Here is a 23,701-nt window from a genome sequence, read left to right on the forward strand (position 1 = left end):
CTGATATAAGTGCAGATGGGAATGGGTTGGGACAGCCTCCCTGGGAGGGAGGGAGGGAAGGAGGGGGAAGGGAGAGGGGGGGCACTGTTGTTGCAGCCCATCCCGCGGGGGGAGTGGGGAACTGCGCTTGCTGTGGTTGCACAAGATGTGGGTTGCAAATGGGGTCACATGCGTAGGCTTGTGTGAGTCGTGATGGGACTTGCATCCCTCTTTGTTCTGACTTACTGGAAACTGCATCAGCACGAATGCTGCCTGTCAGGGGAAGGTCACTTTGCTTAATTTTGAGCCAGGGGTTCCCCTCCCCCTCTTACATAGTAGGTCTGATCCATCGCATGCATTGGTCACAACATTTTGGGGTAAGCAGGGAGATGTATGGAGGGGCAGGAGCTGCCTGCTGTCCTTGTCTCCTTGGGGCACCACTGCAAACCTTCACCTAACTGCTGCGTCCCCAAGACAAATGGTGACCTGTTTATTTGCTACAATCTCAGGGACATGGGGTTACGGTGAGGAATGTCTGCTTTGAGGCCAGGGAAATCCCTGATTCCATTTTGGATCACTGATTGTAGCTATGAATGACATTTGTACGCAGGTGTATGCTGGGTATTGATCTCTCCCTTGCTGCTGCCTTAGAAATGGGGGGGGGGAGCCAGCCCTTCTCCTGGACTCCAGATGGTGAAAGACACAAGGCCTGCACGTCTTTCACTGGCCAAGTTTTAAAATGCGTCCCTGGCCTCCTTCAGCTCCCCAATAAGAAGCAGCATCCTGCATCCTATGCCTCAACCACCCAAAGTGGCTTATCTCAAAGGGAAAACCTTGAACTGAAGGATGTGGGAGATGAATGTCCATCAGTTGTCCCTTTAGTCAAGGACACCCATAGGACTCTCAGCGACCTCCCTTCTGTCAGCTGAGAGATATTTGCTCAGAAGGCAGAAGGCAGGACTAGACAGGGGCCCTTGGAAGGGGAATGGGGGAGTCCGTTTTTATTTATTACATTTGGTGTACATGTACCAAGCTAGTGGGACTTAAAAGAGGATTGGACAAATCCGGAGAGGGGGGAGAGGGCTGTCAATGGCAACTGGCCATGGCAGCTGTCCGCTTTCTCCATGGTCAGAGGCAGCAATGCTTCTGAATACCAGTTTCTGGAAACCGCAGGAGGGGAGAGGGCTCTTGTGCTCAGGTCCTGCTTGTGGGTTTCCCATAAGGGACATCTGGTCTGTCACCAGGATACTGGGCAAGATGGGCCTCCTTTGTTCTGAGCCAGTGAGCTCTTGTGCTCTTATGTCCATAATACTCTGCAAAACAGGAAAGTGCCAACTCAGACCATTCATCCATCATGCATGGCGGAAGTGGGCAGAGGAAAGTTCTTCTCCCTCTCTCATAACACTAATGGCTACTAATGAAGATTGTTGGGATATACGCATTTTTCCGTGTATAAGGCTAGGTTCCCCCCCTAAAAATGATGTCCAAAATTGGGGGGCATCTTATACATGGGGGCCATCTCTCCCCATTTTCTTAAATCAGAGTCCCTCCAAAAATAGGGGGCGTCTTGTACATGGGGGCATCTTATAGATGGAAAAATAAGGTATATTGGAATATATAATGAATAATGTTGGGAGATTCAGGACAGATAAAGGGAAGTCCTAGTTTATGCAGCAGAGTGTTATACTGTGGAACTCACTCCCACAGCCTTGAGGCAGTGATGGCTACCAGTCTAGACCAGGCACATCCAACAGGTAGATTGTGATCTACCAGTAGATCACTGGACGTCTGTGGTAGATCACTGCTAGATCACTGGCACCCCTAAAAAAAGCTCACCCAAAATTTTCCTCCTCCCTAAAAAAAGCTGAACTATGACCTGAAGCCCTAAACAAAAATGGGCCTCCCTCCCTCCTAAAAGAAACTCAACAAGTTTGACCTAAACCCCCCAAAACAGGACTTCCCTTCCTTAAAAAAACTCAACAGCTTTGACCTGAACCCCCCAAAAGGGGGTAGATCACTCCCAGTTTTTAACTCTGTGAGTAGATCAGAGTCTCTTGGGAGTTGGCCACCCCTGGTCTAGACCAATACTTGGAGAATCTATCAGCCTTGGCTACTAGCCAAGATGGCTATGTTCTGCTTCCATGGTCAGAGGCAGTAATGCTTCTGAAACCACACAGCAGGGGAAAGTGCTAGTGTGCTCCGTTCCTGCTTGAGGGTTTCGTGTTGGGGCATCTGGTTGCCCCCCTGTGGAAACAGGGTGCTGGACTAGTTGGGCCATTGGCTTTGATGCAACAGGCTCTTCTTAGTTTAGTGTTGGCTATATGAGGTGTGGAGAACCAGTTGCTCCTCTGATGTTGTTGGACTCTGTGACTCCCATGGGCAGGGGCAAATGGCAAGAATGATATTGATGCATAGTCTAACAATGTCTAGCAGAGGAGATACCTGGGATTGCTCCAGGGACCTTCTGCATGCAAAGCAGGGGCTGTCCCACAAAGTTATTCAGCCCTTCCCTAAAAGGACCCTGTGTTGAAAATCATGGATTGATGTATTTATTGCAGCTAAGATTTGGGTTCCATTGGGAAAAGGCAGAAGCACTAACTATAATATCATGGGAGGTTAAGGGGTGGTCTCTGCTAAAATATTTGAAACCCACTAAGCTTATGCACATCAGAGAAGGCATAGGTGTGAAACATGGACTGTAACAATTAGATTTTCTCAGAACTGGAGAAATCAAGATCAAATGAGAGTTGATAGCTGGTTTGAGGGGGGGTTATTAAAAAAATAACTTTAGGGTGCAGGATGATGGATGTAGTAATTTAAATTATAGATTTTATTGGATCAAAGTATTGTACATTATAGATTATATCAAATGCTATTTACAAGATATTGTTATTGATTTAGGGGGTATCTATCTGGATGATGCCATGAGTACCTTCCAATACTTGGTGTCCTTTGTCTGCGGAGGTAGAATGTAGATGTGCTTCCAAACCAGACCCCTTGGCCAGGCAATGGTTTTGGTACCTTGATTAGCTCATAGCCCAACAAGTTGCTCTGTGTCATGGAACAAATGGGTGGGCCTCCCCGGCTCACCTAGCTGTTAGGTTGGAGAACAAGTGCCAGGATGGTGGGAGTGAGCTGACCTGGAAGCCAGATGGAAGCTGGAGAACAGAGAACGTGCTGGATCCAAAGCCTCAAGATCTGTTGAATGTTAGTGCTGAGAGCCCCTCCGTCTTACGCTCCGGCTGTATGGAAAACTACAGCTCTCCACCACTATCCCTGCTCTTCAGCTCCAGAAGTGCTGAGGCCAACATGCCAGGGTTGCACTTCTAGGAAGATAGAAGATGACACCCAGAGAGGAGCTTGAAGGGCATTGAACTGGGGCCAGAAGGTCTGAGTGAAGGTTGCTGCAGCTGATGTTTTTCCTCATTCCTGTGGAATCCTTGAGTTGCCTAAGAAGTATTTGCAGCCATAAATCATTAAGGCTTGCCTGTGCCCCTTGGAAGCTCTTTCCTTGACTCTACTATAATCACATTCTGAGGCAGAAATGAGAGAGGCCAACACTGTATCTGCACAAGGTGACCAGTTTCAGGAATCCAATATCGTTTTGCAAGTGATTACGTGGAGATGAGTTTTCCCATTAAGGAAGCAGAAGGAACAGAAGCGCGCAAGTTATCTATCTATATCTATATCTATATCATCTATATCTATATCTATCTATCTATCATCTATCTATCTATCTATCTATCTATCTATCTATCTATCATCATCATCTATAAATGTAAACTGGGCATGTGGATGTGTTTCCACTTTTCACCAAAATCGCTTGACCGATTGAGGTCAAATTTTGACACATCATCACATGCGAATGTCCGAAGGCTATAGGAAAGTTTGCTAAGACAGATGTCACACCTCCGCCAGGTAAAACCCCCAAAACCCTATGTTTCAAAACACACCACTCAAGATGAAAATTCTGGGAAAAGAACCAGGTTGCAAACCAGAGCCCTCTAGCGGCAGCTACACTGGTACTCCACATATAGAACCTTCCCTCTCAACTGCACCTCGGCTGCCATTTACATACTAGGCCGAAGCCTTTATAGACTAGGCCAAATGGAGGTACTGACTCGCCTGGGTGGGGGTTGGGGGGAGGAGGGGACGGGATAGGTCAGGACATGGTGGGACCAGTCACAGGGATGATCTGGGGGGTGGAGGGAAGAGGGGGTGTGATACGTCATGGGTCAGGACGGGGGGGGGGGGTCACAGGGATGAGCCACAGCAACGTGTGGCAGGGCCAGCTAGTTACATAAATAGAAGGTGAAAGGCAACGTAACAGAAGTTTATAAAATTGTAAAATAAAAGATAATGCTTTCTCCTGCTTCGGAAGCTAGGACCTGAACCTGAACCAAGTTACAAAAAGAGATATTCCTACTAAACATGAAGAACCTTTGGATGGTAAGAGCTCTTTGACAGTGGAACAGACTCCCACGAGAGGTGGTGGACTCTCCTTCCTTGGGAGGTTTTTAAGCAGAGGTTGGATGGTCGCCTGTCAGGTATGATTGAGAATCCTACATTGCAGGGGGTTGGGGGTTGGACTAGATGGCTCTTGGGTTACCTTCCAACTCTGCAGTTCTACGATTCTACTCCTTTAATTACTTGACATGTTGCAGAAAATAGTTGTACTGCACGCAATAATTACTCACTTAAATAGTCTTTCTCAGGCCTACCTGGAGATACCAGGGATCAAACTGGAGGCCTTTCATGCATTGAGGCATCTGTTCTTCCAGTGAGGTATGGTCCTTCTGCAGAAGATGTACCCCAAACCTGCAGCACTACCGGTATACAGAAATTCTCTTAACTATATTGTTCTACAATGCCCTCTAATGGTTCAATAGAACACATGGCAAAGAGGTTTCCAATTTCATCAGATTCAAGGGGAACAAAAGTATGTGTATGACTTCTTATTTCAAGGCAATTTAGGAGGGCTGAGTTTTGCAGTGGCTTAATAAATTAAGATGCATTAAATAAATAAATAAATAAATAAATAAATAAATAAATAAAAAACAACATTGAGTGTTTCAAGATGTCGAAGGGCCTGAAAACAAGGAAGTGAAAAGAGCTGAATATGATTTGCCCGGAGAATAATTAAGATGGCGTGACAACCATCTTCAGGACTTCTGCAGAGGATGGAGCAGAGTTAATCAGTTCGTTATTACTGCAGGTGGCCTTAACCAATGGTGGAAATGGGAGAGATTTCAACAGAAATTCAGAGAAGCTTCCTAATAGCAGGCATAGGCAAACTCTGGCTGTCCAGATATTTGGGACTACAATTCCCATCATCCCTAGCTAACAGGACCAGTGGTCAGGGATGATGGGAATTGTAGTCCCAAATATCTGGACAGCCAGAGTTTGCCTATGCTATGCCTGCTAATAGCCTGAGATGTTCCAATGGAACAGACTGTCTCATGAAGAGAGTGGGCTCTCCTGTGTCGGAAATATTTGAGTAGAGTTTGGGCCACCAGTCAGGGATGCTGGAGATGAGGACCTTGTACTAAGCACGGGACAAGACTAGAAAAGTCTGAGCTTTCTTCCAACCCTGATTCATACCAGTGACAGCTTTCATCTAACAACACCCAATTCTTGCTGGCCTATAGAGTAAGTAGTCATTTTGCTGTAGCACAGATTATTGTTCTAGTAAATTTTCCTAAGCTATAACAGCACTCTGGTTAATCAACAGGCTGTATTCCCATCCCAATTCTAGGCTCATCTTGCCCCTACTCCTCTGCTGACCCCAGTACACGGGCAGCTTCCATCTACAATGGATTCAAGTTACAAGGGAAATTTCGACTAAAACCTTAGGAAGAAATTTCTGGCAGTAAGAGCTGTTTGAGAGTGGAATGGACTCCCTCGGAAGGTGGTGGGCTCTCCTTCCTTCCTTAGAGGTTTCTAAGCAGAGGTTGGAGGCCATCTGTCAGGGGTTCTTTAGCTAGGATTCTTGAGTTGCAGGGGCTTGGACTAGATGACACTTTGGGCCCACTTTCAACTCTGCAGTTCTATGATTCTACACTGAAAGATCAAATTCTCAGAATCATGTGTGTGTACAGGTCCCTAACTGGACCTCCAAATTCAACCACCACCAGAATAATGCAGACACACAAACACACACCAAGGGTTCAATTGACCTAAATTTTATTGGCACTGAAGAGAACAGGCTGTGGACTTTAACAAAACCCCTTTGTAGGCAAGGCATCTGAGTGGCAAGGATCAACATGGCTGGCATGCCCCACAGTGACATAGATCAACCGTACAACCCCACCTGGGAAAACTGGTGTTTTAACAAAACATGTAAAAAGGTAGACATAATTTACAGCCAAAAAAATTAAAAAATCCAAAACACAAATATAAAGCCAGACACAAAAAAATGCTTAATAGGGTAACCCCCTCTCCCCCAAGATAGGATATATCCAAAGTAATAGCAAGTAAACAAGTTGGGGGGGAGTGGAGGAGGGAAAACCTCCATGAATCCCAACAAATAATTAAAAAAGTGTCTAAAAATCTCATGGTAATACTGAATGCTTCTTACATTAATTTCCTGCAAAATATCAATCTCTTTACAATACAGTATACATTTGTCCATGGAGAAGAGGGACATTTCCCCCTCCCCCTCCACATTTCCAAGATTAATATTTTCTAATCGTGCACAGCTAGAAAAAAAGAGAATGAAATCAATACCATTAGATACCACTGGAATAACATAATACTGGTAGGATCAGGGGAGAGCTGAACCATCTACATGGGGAGTTAAGGCTTCTTGGCATAGGTTGGCTTGCTCCTTTTCTAGAAGTGACAGGGCAAGAGGAAAAGCAACTGTGCCGGTGGAAGGGGTCAACAGAGCTCCATGACCCAACCAGGGCGATGCAGAGATGCTTTAACTACTTCATTAGTTCAGCACAGACTTGGGAGGCTCTGTGCTGATTTCTCTTGTGAGGATATAGTTCTCTGAACCAAACTGTGCTAGAAAACTAGCAAATTGGAAGAAATGTGGAAGAAAACTGCAATGTGGAAGAAATGTGGAAGAAAACTGCAAAATTACAAGTTTGGAGCACAAAACATTTTAAAAGGTGATTAAAAGTGATGAGGGATCACAGGTTCTTCAGTTTAAGGGTAAATCAGTTATGACAAGTTCAACTGCTCTGTGTGTGTGTGTGTGTGTGTGTGCGCGCGCGCGCTTGCTTTAAAGTGTTCTAAGTAATGAGGTTGCATATTTTCAGGAGGAGGAGGAGGAGCTGGCAGTTCTCACCCTCACTTCCTAAAGGCACTATATATATATATATTTAAAGGGTGAATGGAGAAAAGGGGTGCATAACAAACTTACAGACAGCATTTAGACTCTGCTATTTTGCAAGCCGAGGGAGTCTTGCCTCCATGCAACTAGGGCTGCCAACACCAAGCTGCCCAAAGCAGACTGAGAAGGCTTTGGGACAGCTATGGGAGCTTTTTCACTGCCCTCACTGGTGCGAATCAGAGCAGGGATGGGGAGCCTGTGCCCCTCTAGATGTTGCTGGATGACAACTCCCATTGTCCTTGGAGAGCCCACAGGATCTCCACCCCTGAAGTGCAGCTCCTGTCTTTGTTCCACTCTCTCCACACAACTTTCCTGTTTCTAGTGGCACTGTTGGTATTAACACACTTTGGGAGGAAAGGGGCGGACGGAGAAGATCAGAAGAAATTATGAAGTTCAGGAGTTTAGAGGTGCAGAAGAGCAGGACAGCTTCTCTGCAAACAAAACTCCTTTGAAAAAGAAGCTTCTTAGACTGGGGGTTGGGGGTGGGGAGACAGGCAGTCCTCAGCTGTACCTGATGCGGTGATGGCACAGGTAAAAGTGAGGTAACAAACTCTCTTGGAAAAAAGGGAAGCCCTGCCAAAAAACTGGTGGACAAAGTAGCACTGGAAGGTTCTGTCTGGACTTAGGAGGCAAATAGGAACAACATCCTGAAAGCAAAGCTGCATAAAACTTCTTTACAAATTCCGAAAAGCAAAAGGCACTCCAAGGCGAAGAAGAAGAGGAGGAGGAGGAGGAAGAGGAGGAGGAGGAGAAAGAGATTTGGGGACAAGTTCTGCTGCATTCCTACAACCAAGGCACCAGAGACAGAAGCTTTTTCTTAAAATCAAAGGCAGGTTTTGTGACTATGCAAGTGGCTGGTGATGTGAGGAAGACAGGGTGCTATTTCTGCATTTGGTCGCAGGTAAGCATGAAGAATCTTTATAAAAACTTGACACCTGTGGAAAAGGGTGTCACAAGGCACTGTTAATGTGTGCTGTGTGTGCTGCAGACCTCCCTTGAAAGGGCCAGCTGCAATGTTTCCCCACATCTGTCTTGCTCTCGGGGGTTTATGGCTGATGCACATCCTCTTCTGAACACTTAAGTCGGACTTTGCTGGTCAATATGAATGGGACCAAGTATGTTGCTGCTCCCAAACTCAAACACTGTCTCCTTATTGGACAAGGTTGGGGAACCTGGAGCCCTCTAGATGCTGTTGAAGTCTGCAATCTCTGGAAACTGGTGGGAATTGGTGGCCAGCAAAGTTTGGAGGCCAGCAACACACGTAATTGGATATGGCAACATTTGAAGAGGGGAAAACAAAATACAGTGGTACCTCTACTTACAAATTTAATGCGTTCCAAACACACATTTGTAAGTAAAAAAAAATTTTAAGTCAAATGCTATAGGAATGCATTGGGAGAAAAAATTCGTAAGTCGAAGCAACCCTCTCTAAAAATTCGTAAGTAGAAAAAATCCTATCTAAACCGCATCCAAGATGGCGGACGGAGCTCCATTCGTAAGTAGAAACATTCGTAAGTAGAGTTATTCGTAAGTAGAGGTACCACTGTATACTCAGATCACAACAATTATGGAATCCTGCCTCTTTCAACTGCTTAGGCAGTGGCATGTACAAAATGATAAAAAGATCAGGGGGATCCGTTTGGTCTGCTAAACCTCTGGGAATCATGAAAAGCTTTGGTCTTTCATGTGTGTGTGTGTGTGTGTGTGTGTGTGTGTGTGTGTGTGTGTAAGGCACAAGAAAGTCAAATTTTGTTTCAGGAACTTTTCCTTCCGAACTTCTTCCTTTTTTAATTATCAAAACTAGACAGGTTAAAAAGTAAAGATACCCCAACACACCAGTCTCTTCAAACATTGGCTAGAGAGACTAGTGACAGGGATGGGTCCTTGCTGGTGCCACAAATTGGGGGGTCACAGGACCAGCACAGATGTTTCATAAAGCTGCATGGAACAGATTTCTCTCTTCAACCCAGGTTGAACAAAGAAAATGGGGCATCACCATAAAAATATATATATATTATTATTATTTTTAAGGCACAGCTGACTAATCCTTTTTCACCCTATGTTGGCTGGCAGCCTCTGCACCCAACTCTCAGACAGACTGTGGTGACTCTTCTGTAGTGGTTCCAGCACAATGCAGTTAAACACAGAAAAAAGGTGGTGGGGGAGGGAGGAAGAGTGCAGGGGAGGCAGCAGAAGGCTCACGAATGATTACATGGACTCAAACTCATCAATGCGTTGCTTGGTGTTGCCCTGCCGGATCTGGCGGAGGGTCTTGTATTTGTCACGGCCCAACCTCTGGTTCTCGGCATGGATCATATCATTGGCAGTCTTCTTTGTTTCGTCGCGGGCATTGGCCAGCTCGGACGTGAGAGCCTGCAGGTGCAAAACGTGAAGAGGGGAAAGACCAGTTTAAAAATGTTATTTGCTTGTTTTATTTCATAGAATTTATACATGGCTTGATTGTAAAATGCCTCAAGCAGTACACAATAAAATTATAGTAAAAGCCATAAAAAGCAACATCCAAAAGATAAAATCAGCAGTAAATGAAAAAATAGATCAAAACATTCATATGTTTTAATCAAACGTGTTGCGCTGTTTGGTGCAAATGGAATCCCAGATTCCTGAGGGCAAAGAGCCCCAGAGGGGAATGCTTCTCAGTAGAGGCCATTCGCCAATCCAACAGTGGAGGAATCAAGTGGCATGCCTGTGCCAACCTAAGAACATAACAAGAGTCTGCTGGATGGGGGCAATGGTCAATCTGATCCAGAATCATGCTCTCATCGTGGCCAACCAGATGCCTGTGGAAAATTTGCAAGGACGACCCAAGCAGAAGAACACAGAGCTTCTTTTTCCAAGCCTGAAATTTTGGGACAGTCATTGTCTCCCAGCCTAACTCACCTCACAGGGTTGTTGTGAGAATAAAATGGGAGGAGGGACCATGTATGAGCTCCTTGTAGGAAATAGAAATCCAATAAAAATACATAGCTCTCTTCTCCTCTGGCTCCCAGCAACTGGTATTCAGAAGCATCTATATGGGGTCAGTAAATCCCAACAGGGGAAGGATGCTGGGCCAGGTGGGCTCTGCCCCGAATGTTCTTAGGCAGGTAAAGAGGCAATAATAGCACTCAGAGTTCTGATACTTCGAACGTCTGAAACTCTCACCCACAGCTCCAATGTTTACACAGAATTTTGTAAGGGCTACTGTTTCAGTCCCACACTGAAACTCTCATCTCAATTCATTTTACTGTATTATTATTACCGGTATTATTTAGCTGGAAGCCACCCTCAATGTTTTATTGAAGTGCAGGGTGAAAATATTTTGTTAGAAAGAAGCCAAGATAAACTGCAGGTGTCTCTGTACAATGGGGACTGGATCCTTCAGTTCTGTTGTGACAGAGCCCAAAATAGCATTTTGCCAGAAGAGGGTGTAGAATCCAGCTGGCCAAAGAGACAGATACATTTCCACCTGGCCCTTTTATTAACTTTATTGTGAAAGCCATCTGAAAATATTTACTGCTGGGAACAAAGTGGGAACTTAAGTGCAAGCACTGGATGTTACAAGAGACATATAGCCTCCTGCCAAAAACAGAAGCCTGGGACATTTTTCTTCCTGTTTCCCACAATGTCCCAACAAATAAAAATCCATGTTATGATGAGATATTATGGTTGTTCAAACTTCCTGCCCCAATCCACTGGGCTGCCAGGATGGGGGAACCAAGTATGCTGATGAGGCATCTTTTACCACCAAGGTTTATGGGAAAGACATCATGGTATTAGCTATGCTACTCTTGTACCACCTATATAGGTGGATCAAGCCCTTAACAACCTGGGACCAGGTTACCTGGGACCAGGTTACCTGGGAAATGGCCTTGCCCTCTTTATGGCCACTCAACCACTTACTTCATTCTGTGTAACTGGCACTGTTACAAGTGCCACATACAGTAATACCCAGGGTCTCAGCCCCACACCCCGCCCACCAGCCACACTCCCTCTCAAAGTAGCGTTGGCCCCACATTACCTTCAAGTGCTTCTGGACCCGCTCATTCTTCTCTGCCTCCGTAGTCCGTTGCTCCTCACTCCGGTCCTTGGCAGAGGCGTGTGCCCTCAGCTCTGCGCTGGCCTCAGCGGCATTTTCATCCTGCTCGTCATCATGTTCATTCTCAGACTGCATTGGTTCTGGAACATGCTGGGTGACCATGGCTGACTTCAACTCCTCTTTAGTCTTCTCTAGGTCTTCCTGGACCATCTGGGCCTGAGGGAGGATATTAACCCACCAATGGGTTAGTGGAACTGACGTTTGTCCACAGACAGCTTTCCGGGTCATGTGGCCAGCACAACTAAGCTGCTTCTGGCACAACGAAACACCATGATGGAAGCCAGAGCACACGGAAACGCCATTAACCTTCCAGCCACAGTGGTACCTATTTATTTACTTGCACTGGTGTGCTTTCAAACTGCTAGCTTAGCAGAAACTGGGGCAGAGCAACGGGAGCTCACTCTGTTGTGCAGATTCGAACAGCCGACCTTCTGATCAGCAAGCCCAAGACGTTCAGTGGTTTAGACCACAGCACCACCCCGTCCTTATATATAAAGACTCAGTTTCTCAAGGAATACATTATCTTGTGGTCTGCCCTCTCCAGTTCTCACCATATACGTAAGCTTAGCATTGCACACTATGTCCAAGGTTTTAATTTAGCATTCTCTCAAGAAGGTTGTTCTCATTTTTGTCGAATTCTGACAAATCATAATTCTAGCACCACTCAAGAGATTCTACATTAATTCCATATCCTCCTGGTGCATCTGAGAAAGCCAGTGTGGTGTAATGGTTAAAGTGCTGGGCTATGAACTGGGAGACTAAGGTTTGAATCCCCAGTCAGCCAAGAAGCCCACTGGGTGACCTTGCGCCAGTCACTGCCCCTCAAGTCTAACCTACATCATAGGGTTGTTTGTGAGGATAAAATCAGGAGGGGAGAACCACATACCCCAGCTTTTCTTCTTTGGAGGAAACAATAGTATATAAATGCAACAAATAAATTAATAAAAAAAAATCAGATCAGACAAGTCATGCATCAGATGATCATGCATGCGTGTACTGGAGAGGGCCATGTCTCTTTTACACAAGTTAAATGCACATTTGCTGCAACACTGACATTGTGGAAGGTGGAAAACATGCCTTGTGGGCAGGATCCCCTGCCTCTCTGTGCAAATGGGGTGTCTTTACTTTTCCCCATCACTGGGACAAGGGGAAATGGGATAGTCACTCCCAGGCATAGGAGAGGAAGGAAAAGACTCGTTTCAAGACGGGACCAAGGCGCCCCACTCACTTTCTGCTGCCACTGCACAGCCTCGCTCTCCTTCTTCTGCCGAGCTAGTTCCAGCTGCAAGATCCTATTGGTGAGTTCCATCATTTCAGACGACTGCAGGAATTAACAGAAGATCACAAGTGAAGTAGGCAGCCAGGCTCCTAAAATGCTACATTGCTCCACTACTCCCCAATCTAGCCCTTCCTCAGCTGTAAGGTATAAAGTGTACTTTTCACACCCCTGCTGTGATCTTGGGATGCAGCTAAGAAAACAGAGTACAAAAATCAGATGGTTCTTCAAGAGAAGAACCCTGGTAAACACACATACCACCCTAGGAGAACTACAGTTCCCAGGTCTGCTTTGGGGAGGGAATGCGTATTAAACCATTTTAAGGCTGCAGTGGAGCCTGGTTGGCTCTAGATCAGGGGTTACCAACCTACAGCCTGGGGGCTGGATAAGGCCTGAGGGACTCATTTATCTGGCCTGCAGTGACCCCCACCACCACTCTTACCAGCACGGCACAGGGACCCAGTATGTTTCCAAGCACAATTCAAAGTGCTGGTACTGACCTTTAAAGCCCTAAACGGCCTAGGTCCTGTATACCTGAAGGAGCGTCTCCACCCCCATCATTCAGCCCAAACACTGAGATCCAGCTCCGAGGGCCTTCTGGCGGTTCCCTCATTGCGAGAAGTGAGGTTACAGGGAACCAGATAGAGGGCCTTCTTGGTAGTGGCACCCGCCCTGTGGAACGCCCTCCCAGCAGATGTCAAGGCAATAAGCAACTATTTTACTTTTAGAAGACAACTGAAGGAGGCCCTGTTTAGGGAAGTTTTTAATGTTTGATGCTGTACTGTTTTTAATATTCGGTTGGAAGCCGCCCAGATTGGCTGGGGAAACCCAGCCAGATGGGCGGGGTATAAATGATAAATTATATTATTATTATTATTATTATTATTATTATTATTATTATTATTATTATCATTATTCCAGGTCAGAGGACCACTGGAAATCGCTTGTGCACATGCGCCTCCTCCGGCCTGAATGTGCACCAGAAATAGCGCTTGCGCACGCTCCCTGCCCTCCGTGCTATAGTCACTGGAGACAATGGCCCGAGGCAAGGAAAGCTTGGAGACCCCTGCTCTAGATCAATGGTTCCTAGACCTCTTCGCCCCACCACCCACTTCCCCTGCTCTCCCCATAAAAAACATTACAGTGGTGCCTCGCTTAACGAATGCCCTGCTTAACGAAATTTCCGCTTAACGAAAGGATTTTTCGAGCGGAGGTTGCCTCGCTAGACGAATTCGTTTTATGAAAAATTCATCTAGCGAATCGCGGTTTCCCATAGGAATGCATTGAAATTCAATTAATGCGTTCCTATGGGCAAAAAATAGATTTTAAAAAATTCAATGCATTCCCATGGGATTTGCTAGACGAATTTTTCGTTATAAGAAAAGACCCGTGGAACAAATTAAATTTGTCTAGCGAGGCACCACTGTATTGAGAATAGTGGTTTTCATGACCCACTAAGGAAGATCATAACACAGTAAAATTCAAAGCAGTAATAAAATTACACATAGAATCCAGTTAAAACTATTTAGTTAAACTGATTCAACAAAACTGATGGACTTATCCAGTGGTGCCAACTTTCCAAAGTTTGATTCACACATCCAGCATCCTTCCCCCCTTGCCTCTAAACACCCCCCCTCGGAATCCCACCACCCTCCAGGGTTAGAGTCAGCAGGTTGTTGGACTAATGGCAACTCTAGCTCAGTACAAATGGCGGCCATTTCCTGCTTTTATGAGGACACAGCTGCTGGTTAGATTATTTATTAATACTTGACCACCCTGGAAAGGCTTAGCAGATCTAATTTTTATATTCTAGCATAAATAATTCCTGTTGGTGTGATGAACAACAGCACCTATTCTACATTGGAATTTAAAATGTGTCAGCATTATCAATAGTTTATTTATTTGGACTTCTGCATTATGTATTGAAATGAACTGATAATGGGCAGTTGTATCAATATGCATGTTTCTCTAGGGTGTTGTGAGCCACTTTGGGGTCATTTAAGTGGAAGAGCAGCATACAACATGCAACTTTGGAACTCCCTGCCTATTGACACAAGGTGCCTTCACTGCACTCTTTTCGATATCTCTAAAAACCATTTTTGATTGGACAAACCTACCCAGATAGGTAAAACACAGACATATTTTTTATCTGTTTTTGGTTTATCACTGATTTTACATTTTTTTAAATGTTTTAAGTAATTGGTTTCACTGATAACTTTTATCATTTTCTTCTTTTTGTAAACCACTTTGAGTTTGCTTTTTTTTTTTACAGTCAATGTGGTATATAAACCTTACGAAATAAAATAACTAAGCTGCTATTGTAGGGGGTTGAACTAGATTACCCCTTTGGGTCCCTTTCCAACTCTACAATTCTATACGATTCCATAAATGCAATGACTTCCTACGAACCCCAGAAGGGTCTGGCTGCTAGATGAGACCACTAGGCCCTCCCCATCCAGCATCGTGTTCCCTCAGTGGCCAACGTGGGCGGCGCTTTTGGAGAGCCAGCCTACCAGCTGCTCCTGGGTCTTCTTCTGGTCATTAGAGGCCTTCAGCAAGGCTTCTTTTGCCTCCTCAGCTTCCTGTCGCTCCTTCGCCAGCTTCTCCGCTTCTTCCTGAGCTCGCTTCCTTTCTTGCTCCAACTCTAGTGCCTTGCGGGTCTGTTCTTCCAGTTCTAAAGAAAGAGAGCAAGAGATAGGTCGACAGCTTGCCCACCAACTCTGTAAATCAGCACCAAGCTCCCCTACCCACCACCTGCAAGGTGGGCACCAGAAGCTTCCCCTACCTAGCTGAGCTTTCTTTGTCTGCTCTTCAATCTGTCTGAGCCGTTCCATCAGCTCTTCCTTCTCGCGTTCAATCTTTTCCTTCTCCTTCTCCGCCAGCTCCCTCTTCTTCTTCTCATTCTCTAGCAGGGCTCTAGGCAGGGAGGAAATGTGAAGGATAACACAAAGTTCAACCCCCACCGGGCTGACAGATTTCCAGTTCTCTTTTGTGCAACAATACTCTTAATTGGGGCATTCTCCTCTTGCATCAGAAGTCTTTCGGTCATCAGCAACGGATATTTTGTTTTTTAGTGTAAATTAAAAGAAAAGTAATTTCTCAAACTTTTAATGCTAACGCTGCACTTGTTTGCTCAAGCGGGCACCTTCTGTGCCAACATTTTAATGCTTGCCGAAAACTTTTCTCTACTGCCAGGCCTATGCCGGTAATTAAGAATACATGCTCCCACAGTGGTTAATTGGTGTTTCGGTTTTTTAAAAAAAATATTTTAATGGTTTTAGTTGTATAGTTTTATGTTTTTATTGCTGCAAACCACTTTGATATATGTGATATAGCAATATGCCCATTTTTAAAAATAAATAAACAAATAAGCCTCCATCAGAACAGGAGTGGGGCAGGATCCAGCCAGTGGGCTGGTTCCTGAGCTTTCCCCCACCCCTGCAGGTTATTTTACAAGTGGGCAGGGCCACCCAGCTGTCAATCACCGACGTCACAACAACACCAGGTGACCCAAAGTAACATTCTTCCTTTGCAGATGTAGCTTGAGCTGCACCTGCAAAGCAGCATCCTTTGCATCCAATGCCAACAAATATTTGGGCTTAGGAGTTAAGCACCACCGTTTGGCTGCACAATGGAATCCCCAACTTGGAGCTCCAAAGCACAGCCAATCCCACCAGGGCCTGCTGTGACTGCCAATCAGCTGATGAACACAGACAGCAAGGCATGCTTGCCAAGGAACAATCCGTAGCATTTTAAGGCTTCCAAATGTTCCTTTGCAGCTGCCTCTCTACTTGCCCCACACCAGGTATCAAATATAAGGCAAACAAGCGCAGTGTGGGGAAAAAAGACTTTTAAGCTGAATTGTGGCCCATGCTGGGCCTATTTGACCTATCAGCAGGAGCTTTCTCCCACTGCTACATCCTTCTCCCTGCAGCTACAGGGAAATGCTGTTCACCTATGTTATGGGATAGACCAGGGGTTTCCAAAGCTTTCCTTGCCTCGGGTCGGTATCTCCAACGATGATTGCATGGCAGACCGGAGGGCGGGGGAGCGCACGCACACGCTATTTCCGGCGCACTTCCGGGTCAGAGGAAACCCGTGCACATGTGCACAAGCTATTTCCGGTGCTCCTCCGACCCAGAAGTGGGTCCCCGCGCCGTACCACGCCGCTAAGAGCGGGCGGCGGCAGGTGTCGTTGCGGCCGGATAAATGAGTCCCTTGGGCCTTATCCAGCCCCCAAGCCATAGGCTGGTGACCCGTGGAATAGACCCATTACAGTGGTACCTCAGGGTTACAAACTCTGCTAACCCGGAAGTAGTTGCTCCAGGTTGTAAACTTTGCCCCAGGATGAGAATGGAAATCGCGCGCCAGCGGCAGTGGGAGGCCCCATTAGCGACAGTGTGCCTCAGGTTAAGAACAGTTTCGGGTTAAGAACAGACCTCTGGAACAAATTAAGTTTGTAACCCGAGGTACCACTGTACACAGAAAAACCATACACTTTGCATGCAGTGGGAGTCAAGAGTCCAACAGCATCCAGAGAGCCAGAGTTTCTCCATACCAATGTGAAATTAAGAAGAGACTGCTGGATCAGACCAAAGAGTACCCATCTAGTCCAGCATCCTGTTCTCATAGTGGCTAACCAGAAGCCCCAATAGGAACCCACAAGCAGGATCTGAGCGCTTCCACCATCCCTTGTGGTTTCCAGGGGGCGTAGACCTCTTCTACTATATTCCAGCTGCAGGATTTGCCTGTGGAAAGAACACATACCCCACCCCAATCACTAAACTCCAATCCCGCCACAAGTTTTCCTACAGAAGATGGCCATGACTAAGACACTGTGCACCAGCGTTCGGGAACCAGTTATGTCAGCTTTTGGCACTCTGTTCAAAGGCGTTTGCATTCAGTTGAACACACCTCTCCATCTGTTTTTGATGCTTCTCCTCCCGGGCTTGAGCCTTCATCTGCTGCACCTCGATTGTGTCTGGCTTACGTCGACGCATGTAGAGCTCATGGTTCCCCATGCAAAGAGCCAGAATACGCTTGTTAATCCTTAGCCGTGGGGCATAGAATACAAAGTCCTTTGAAAGAAGGTTTGAAAATAAAGAATGAATCATAGATGCACCTGGGTCACTTACTTTTCTTCTCCAGTAGTAGCTAATGCCTCAAGTACATGCAAAAAACCATCCAATTAATTAAGCAATTTCCCCCCATGCAAAAAGAGCAAAAAGAGCAAAAAGGCTGTTCAGCAACCCTTAGCTTCAATGAGTCAGGAAGCTGGAAAGCTGGCTAGGAATTATAATCTCAAAAATGGCCTTTAAATAAACCTCACACGAGTATTAGTGAAGCATGTCTACACTGTGTTTCTGCTGAAATGTACACACAACCAGCTTTGAGTGTTGCCTAAAAACAAAACATTAACAAAATAAAATATCCCATCATTGGAAAAAGAAAAGCACAACAATTAAAATGTTATCAAATTGAAGTAGCAGCAGTAAGTGAACTTTTCACTAATCAACAGGAACCACCATCAACCCCCCCCCCCCCATCCTGCACTATTGGTGCCCCAGGCAGAAAATCCCAGGCACAATCCTTGCCTCTGAAAAAGAGGGGATGCAGCGCAAGGCTTCTATGGCAGGTAGAAAGAATGGTGACACACATAGCCTTAGAATCTAAAAGTCACCAGTAAGCACTTTGAACTGGGTTTGGGAGCAAACAGCCAGTGCAGCAGAATTAGAATGGGAAAGCTGAGTTCTCTGAAACTCGCCTTGTCAAAGAGGCAGGCCACAAACCAGCATCTCCCACTTCTGAGGTCTTCAAAAGACATGCCCCAACCCAATCCAGAAGTATTGAACAACTCATTTTTCTTTTTTACTAAGACAAAATCCCGAAGAGGAACAGACGCCCCATCTGATAAGAGAGTTCATGTTCAACTCTGCAGCAGAGAGACCCCAGAACTTCAGTCAAAGGCTTCAGTCCCAAAGCCTCAATATTTTGGCATTGTCTACTGCAGAAAACAAATTACACACAAAATGTATGCTCCCTGGGGGGGGGGGGGAAATCCAGAATGCTTTTATGTCATCTGGTAGGACTTTATTTCCTATACTTGGGACTTATATGTGCAACACTCACTAGTCACACCAGCTTAGGAAATATGGATGTCTTTGTTTTAATGGTGCCTCTTGCTATTTCTTTCTCTTATTACCTACTGCTTGCTTTGCATATGGTATGAAGTAATATCCTGGAACTGCACTTTTGATTTCTTAGTAATAAATAATTTTTTAAAAAAGAAACGAATTCCACCAATCAACTACTTGTTGAAGAAAATGGGGAGGTAGCTCTGTATGCAAACCCTGGATATGCTGAAGCTATAAACAAGGGATCCCATCAAATCAAATCAAATCAAATCATACACCCCCATAAAGAAAAAAAGGCTTTGGAAGAATTCTGTGCATCCAGACAAGGTATTCAAGTGCCAGGAACCATTCATCTTTGCAGCGATATTGCTGCTACTGACACACAGCAAGGTTCACCTCTTCCAAAGTGAGCTGTCTCACCGCAGGAAAACTGCTCTCATGAAAATGAAGGGAAGACCTTTTTTGGCACAATTGTTGACCCAGAAAAACAAAGCAGATGTCCAGGAACCAGATGATCAGTTAATCTAGAGAGTCCTGAATTCAATGGTACTGAATTGAACAGAGTTTGAAGGTTCGCTGCTCACTCACCCCCGCAGATGAAAACAAATGTACAACTTCTCTATAGCTTTTGTTTCAAACACCCGATAAATTTACCTCATCTTTGGGAGAAGACGACACTTGACTAACCACAATGGGCTTTTATGTTCTATCAGTAAACCACCAAGTGGAAAACTCTTCACACAAATGACTGTTTGAAAAGCTCTTCATTCCTTAGAGTGCCCATCAAACCAGCTGTATACCCAGTTGTGTGAGGTTTATTGCAGCCCTCCACAATCTGGTGAGCTCCAGACGTTTTAGACTACAGCTACTACCAGTCCTAGCCAGTTTGAGCACAGTAAAAACAAACAAACTGGGAGTCACTAGTTTGTAAAAGTCTTAATGTTCATTTTGTCCCAGGGGATTTCCCATCATAACCAACTGGCTTTTTTTGGTTATGTAGATAGAGCAAAATAGAACAACCCCAAATTACTGATTTTCAATTAAATATTTGAATAGATTATTAACAAAAATATTTTAAACTACAAATGAAATCTTACTGGGGCTTTCTTGTCAATGGGCTTGATAACAAACTTCTTATCATTGAATGAAATGTTTCTAATCTCACTCCAAGGGAATCCGATTTTTGGTGTTAACCTGAAAAAGATGAAAGAAGGGATTTAATGTTTCAAAAGCTGAGCCCATTTGAATACTTTGGCAGTTAAACAACCTGACTACACTGATGTGGCACGAATGGTTTTCCATCATTGAGGCCACTGAGAAAGTCCATAAAAGAGGGAGGTAATGTTGCTCAGAATTTACAAAACCAGATACACTGAACTTATGTAAGATTTGCACCGAATGAAATGTAAGTGGCTTGGACAGTGGCTTGTCCAAATTGCCCAAAGCAACATACTAAATCTCAGGCCTCAAAAGGGTACAGGATTTGGATCCTGGAGAAAATATACACAATCTTAAATGTAACTCAGGCTATTAGGTGAGTGCAGACCCATTCCATGTGATTTCCAACTTATATAAAGACACTTACTGAGGAACTGTTGCCTATACACACAAAATTATTAATTAAAACACTTATTAATGACTGGATGCTTTGGTAGATGTGCTACTGGCCACTTTACACAGTGCATTTCATGTTACTTTGCAGAAAGGGGACACCCAATAGAAGTTTGCACCAGTTTGGTCCACAAGGTTTGGAGGTGGTCCCTGCAATTACCTGCTTTGTTAATACTTTGTTAATTAAAATCAGTGCCCAGAGGAAATATTTGGGCACATGAGGTCAGGAGTGCATAGATCAGTAATTCCCAAAGAAGCACCAGTCCAGATGTGGGTCACACTGGGCACCACAGGAAGACTCAAGTATGTAAACTACTACAGAAAATAAACTCCCACTTCTTTCTGGGATCACTTGCCCTATGTAACCTGATAAAAATACTTCCTAAAATTTAAAGGATCAATTGAATTGGGAGTATAAAAGCTGAGTAATCACTGAGTAATCACATAATCACTGAGTATCTCTAAGGCTCAAGAAAGCCCAGATGTTGCTTAACTACAACTCTCATCACCAACTCTGTTGTCGCAGATGAGCCCATCAGGCCTCCTCTCTCCTCAACTGCTATCTGGGGGCAGCCATTCCCTCAGGCTGCTTCAGTGGGAGATAGAAAGAAGGTGGCTCACTCCATCAGCTTTGCTGAAAGCCCAGTTCCAACAAGCACCTCCTCCTACCGCTGAACTGTGTAGGCTGGTCATTATAGGAACAATTACTTAAGAAACGGTATGTGAGATTTCCACCTTGCTCTTTCCAGTCTGTGGGAGGGGACTGCCTTGTTAAATCAATGGCATGTAAGCCATTCTCAGAGCCATGAGTGAGGTACACTGCCTGAAGAGTGGGGTACAAATGTTCTAAATAAGCACAATAAATAGTCTCCGGCCCCATGTCACGCTATCTAGAATGGATGGGGCTTGGGATTCAAGCCTTCCCATACCCAATCTCAGGTTACAATCCCAAATAAAATATCTGGGAAATAAACACCCACCCATCAGATTGGGATATAAATATCACACCACATTATCTCTCCCAACTAAATAAAGACTCTCCCTAGGAGAGTAAGGCTTGGCATCTAGTCCCCTATGACGGATTTAGTAAAAGCTTTTAGCTGTCATAGATAAAGAGGATATGAACTGCACAAGTTGGGGACTGACATGAAAGAACTGTTGCTGTAATGGTTTTGTGTGAGCTTCCTGAAAACATCTAGGTAGCCACCTGGCAAATGCTAGAAGAAGGTTGCTGGACTTAGATGTACCTTTGCCTGATGCAACAGATGGCCCTCTCCCCTCCCTGTCACCATGCAAGTTTGAAGGGCAGTCTTGTTACCTGTCATTGTGCTCATAAATGTTGAGTCCAAGGGCATCAACTCCCAACCAAAGTTCTGAGCCCTTCTTGTTCTTAATACTGAAGTAGTTCACACCATACATCTCCAGATCTTGTGCAATTTTCAGATATTCCAATATGGCATCTTCTCTAAAAGTACACAAGAGAATGGATTTTTAATACAATCTTTGCAAAGCTCGGCAGAGTTTAAAAGTGGTTCAAAACACAACACTTCTGACCTCCTGTAAATACAATGGTGGTTTTTTCCAACCAAGGCTCCAAGCATATTTTTAAACTACAAAGAGGTAGCAAATTGCCTATATCCACAGCACCCCTTCCAGAAGTTTTCACACCCCACCCAGTCCCACTCAGCACAGTCTCAAGGGTTACAAGTGATGGATTTTGTAATCATCATTGGGTGGCGACGGGAAAGCTACAGGTTAGCAATTCTTTGTCAAATCATTACTGCATTGACTTGTGTGAGGCACTTTGAATATTTAAAGATGAAGCTATATTATGAACAAAAGATGCTCTTATACAATGCAAACCAAGTACTGTATTGCTATAATTTCAGCCTTACCTGAGCATTCCTCGATGTTCTTCATGCCACACCTGGATCCTTTCCTCCCACTGATCCTTGTTAAGTTTGTGCTGCTCCAAAACCCTAGGAAGCAAAGAACAGCAAAACACATCAGGAGATAAGCAGCTTCCATACATGTAAAACTGTGGCAAAGGAAGCTTGTGGGGAAATTATTTTTCAAACTTCCTCTATCTGTATAGAGGAAATTGTAGTCCCCTAAGCTCAATCAGTGGTCTGAGAGTTGTTCTCTGGTGCTTCTACCTAATACAAAGGTGGGGAACTGGATGCAGTCAGTCAGCCAGATCCTCATCTCCCCTAGGAGATAAGGGCCAAATTCACATGTCGGTGGGGCCTGGTCATCTGTCAATCATCTGACAGCCCCACATTTTGAATATTGTGTACATGTACACTTTTGGTCTCCTTGTCTCAAAAAGGATAATGCAGAGTAGCAAAGGGTTCGGAATAGGGCAACTAAAATGATCAAGGGGATGGAGTGACTCCCCTTTGAAGAAATATTGCAATGTCTGGGATTTTTCAGTTCAGAGAAAAAGCCAAGTAAGAGGCGACATGACACATGTTTATAAAAGTATGCATGACATGGAGAAAGTGGAGAGAGAAAATTCACAGACATCCAATGAAGATGAATGTTGGAAGATGCAGTACATGTAAAAGAAAGGGCTTCTCTTCAAGCAGTACAGAGAAATTATGGAACACACTCCCACAGGAGGCAGTAATGGCCACCAATCTAGATGGCTTTAAAAGAGGACTGGGCAAATTAGTGGATAGGAATAAGGTTAATGAGGGCTACTAAGCCATGATAGCTATGCTTTGCCTCCACAGTTGGAGGCAGCGATGCTTGTGAATCCTGGCTGCTGGAAACCACAGGAGGGGAGAGTGTGGTTGTTGTGCTTGAATGTGGCAACGCCACAGTGCTGCTATTCCATGAGAGTCCAAAGTCAGTGCTGACAGGCAGTTTTGTGAGCAAGCGGGGCAAGTCCTTCTCTTGAACCTCCTATGCCTGCTCAATGATTGGATGGAGAGGGAGTGCTTCTTCAACCTTGCAGGAAGCTTTGGGGTCTGGATGAGAAGGTGCTAAGCTATCTTTTCCAGCTGCTTCTGTATTTCCCAATCTCTCTTGTTTTTTTGCCAGCAAGGCTTGGGAAGAGAATTCTACCCAAGCAGGAATTTCCCTGATTTTCATTAGCTCTGCCACACTGCAGCACAAATTAGAGAAACCCAGACTCTAGGGCAGAGTGGTGAGAGTGGGGAACTCTTAGCAATGACTGAGAAATGTTCAGCTAGTACACTAGTGTTTGGCTGTGCCCTGCCTCCATTGTAGGAGGTGGTGTGCCTCTGAATATCTTGTTAAGG

At 44.9% G+C, this 23,701-nt stretch overlaps 1 protein-coding gene across 3 annotated transcripts in view; it reads right to left on the bottom strand.

The window, feature by feature from the left end:
• Window positions 1-6,145: 6,145 nt before the first annotated feature.
• The window catches only part of MSN (moesin), a 92,345-nt gene continuing 74,789 nt past the window's right edge, over window positions 6,146-23,701 (bottom strand). For 2 of the 3 annotated variants that reach the window (XM_035113213.3, XM_088664697.1), the window contains exons 5-13: window positions 22,331-22,414; window positions 21,754-21,900; window positions 19,922-20,018; window positions 17,605-17,768; window positions 15,476-15,606; window positions 15,204-15,364; window positions 12,643-12,735; window positions 11,337-11,570; window positions 6,146-9,691 (exon numbers count right to left, since the gene is read on the bottom strand). In XM_035113213.3, coding sequence (XP_034969104.1) covers window positions 9,527-9,691; window positions 11,337-11,570; window positions 12,643-12,735; window positions 15,204-15,364; window positions 15,476-15,606; window positions 17,605-17,768; window positions 19,922-20,018; window positions 21,754-21,900; window positions 22,331-22,414 — 1,276 coding nt within the window. In that variant the 3' untranslated portion in view covers window positions 6,146-9,526. Of the gene's footprint in view, window positions 9,692-11,336; window positions 11,571-12,642; window positions 12,736-15,203; window positions 15,607-17,604; window positions 17,769-19,921; window positions 20,019-21,753; window positions 21,901-22,330; window positions 22,415-23,701 lie in introns of all 3 variants that reach the window. The other variant, XM_088664696.1, reaches the window with a different exon arrangement.

Source organism: Zootoca vivipara, chromosome Z2 (assembly GCF_965207765.1).
Source record: "Zootoca vivipara chromosome Z2, rZooViv2.hap1.1, whole genome shotgun sequence".
NCBI lineage: Eukaryota > Metazoa > Chordata > Lepidosauria > Squamata > Lacertidae > Zootoca > Zootoca vivipara.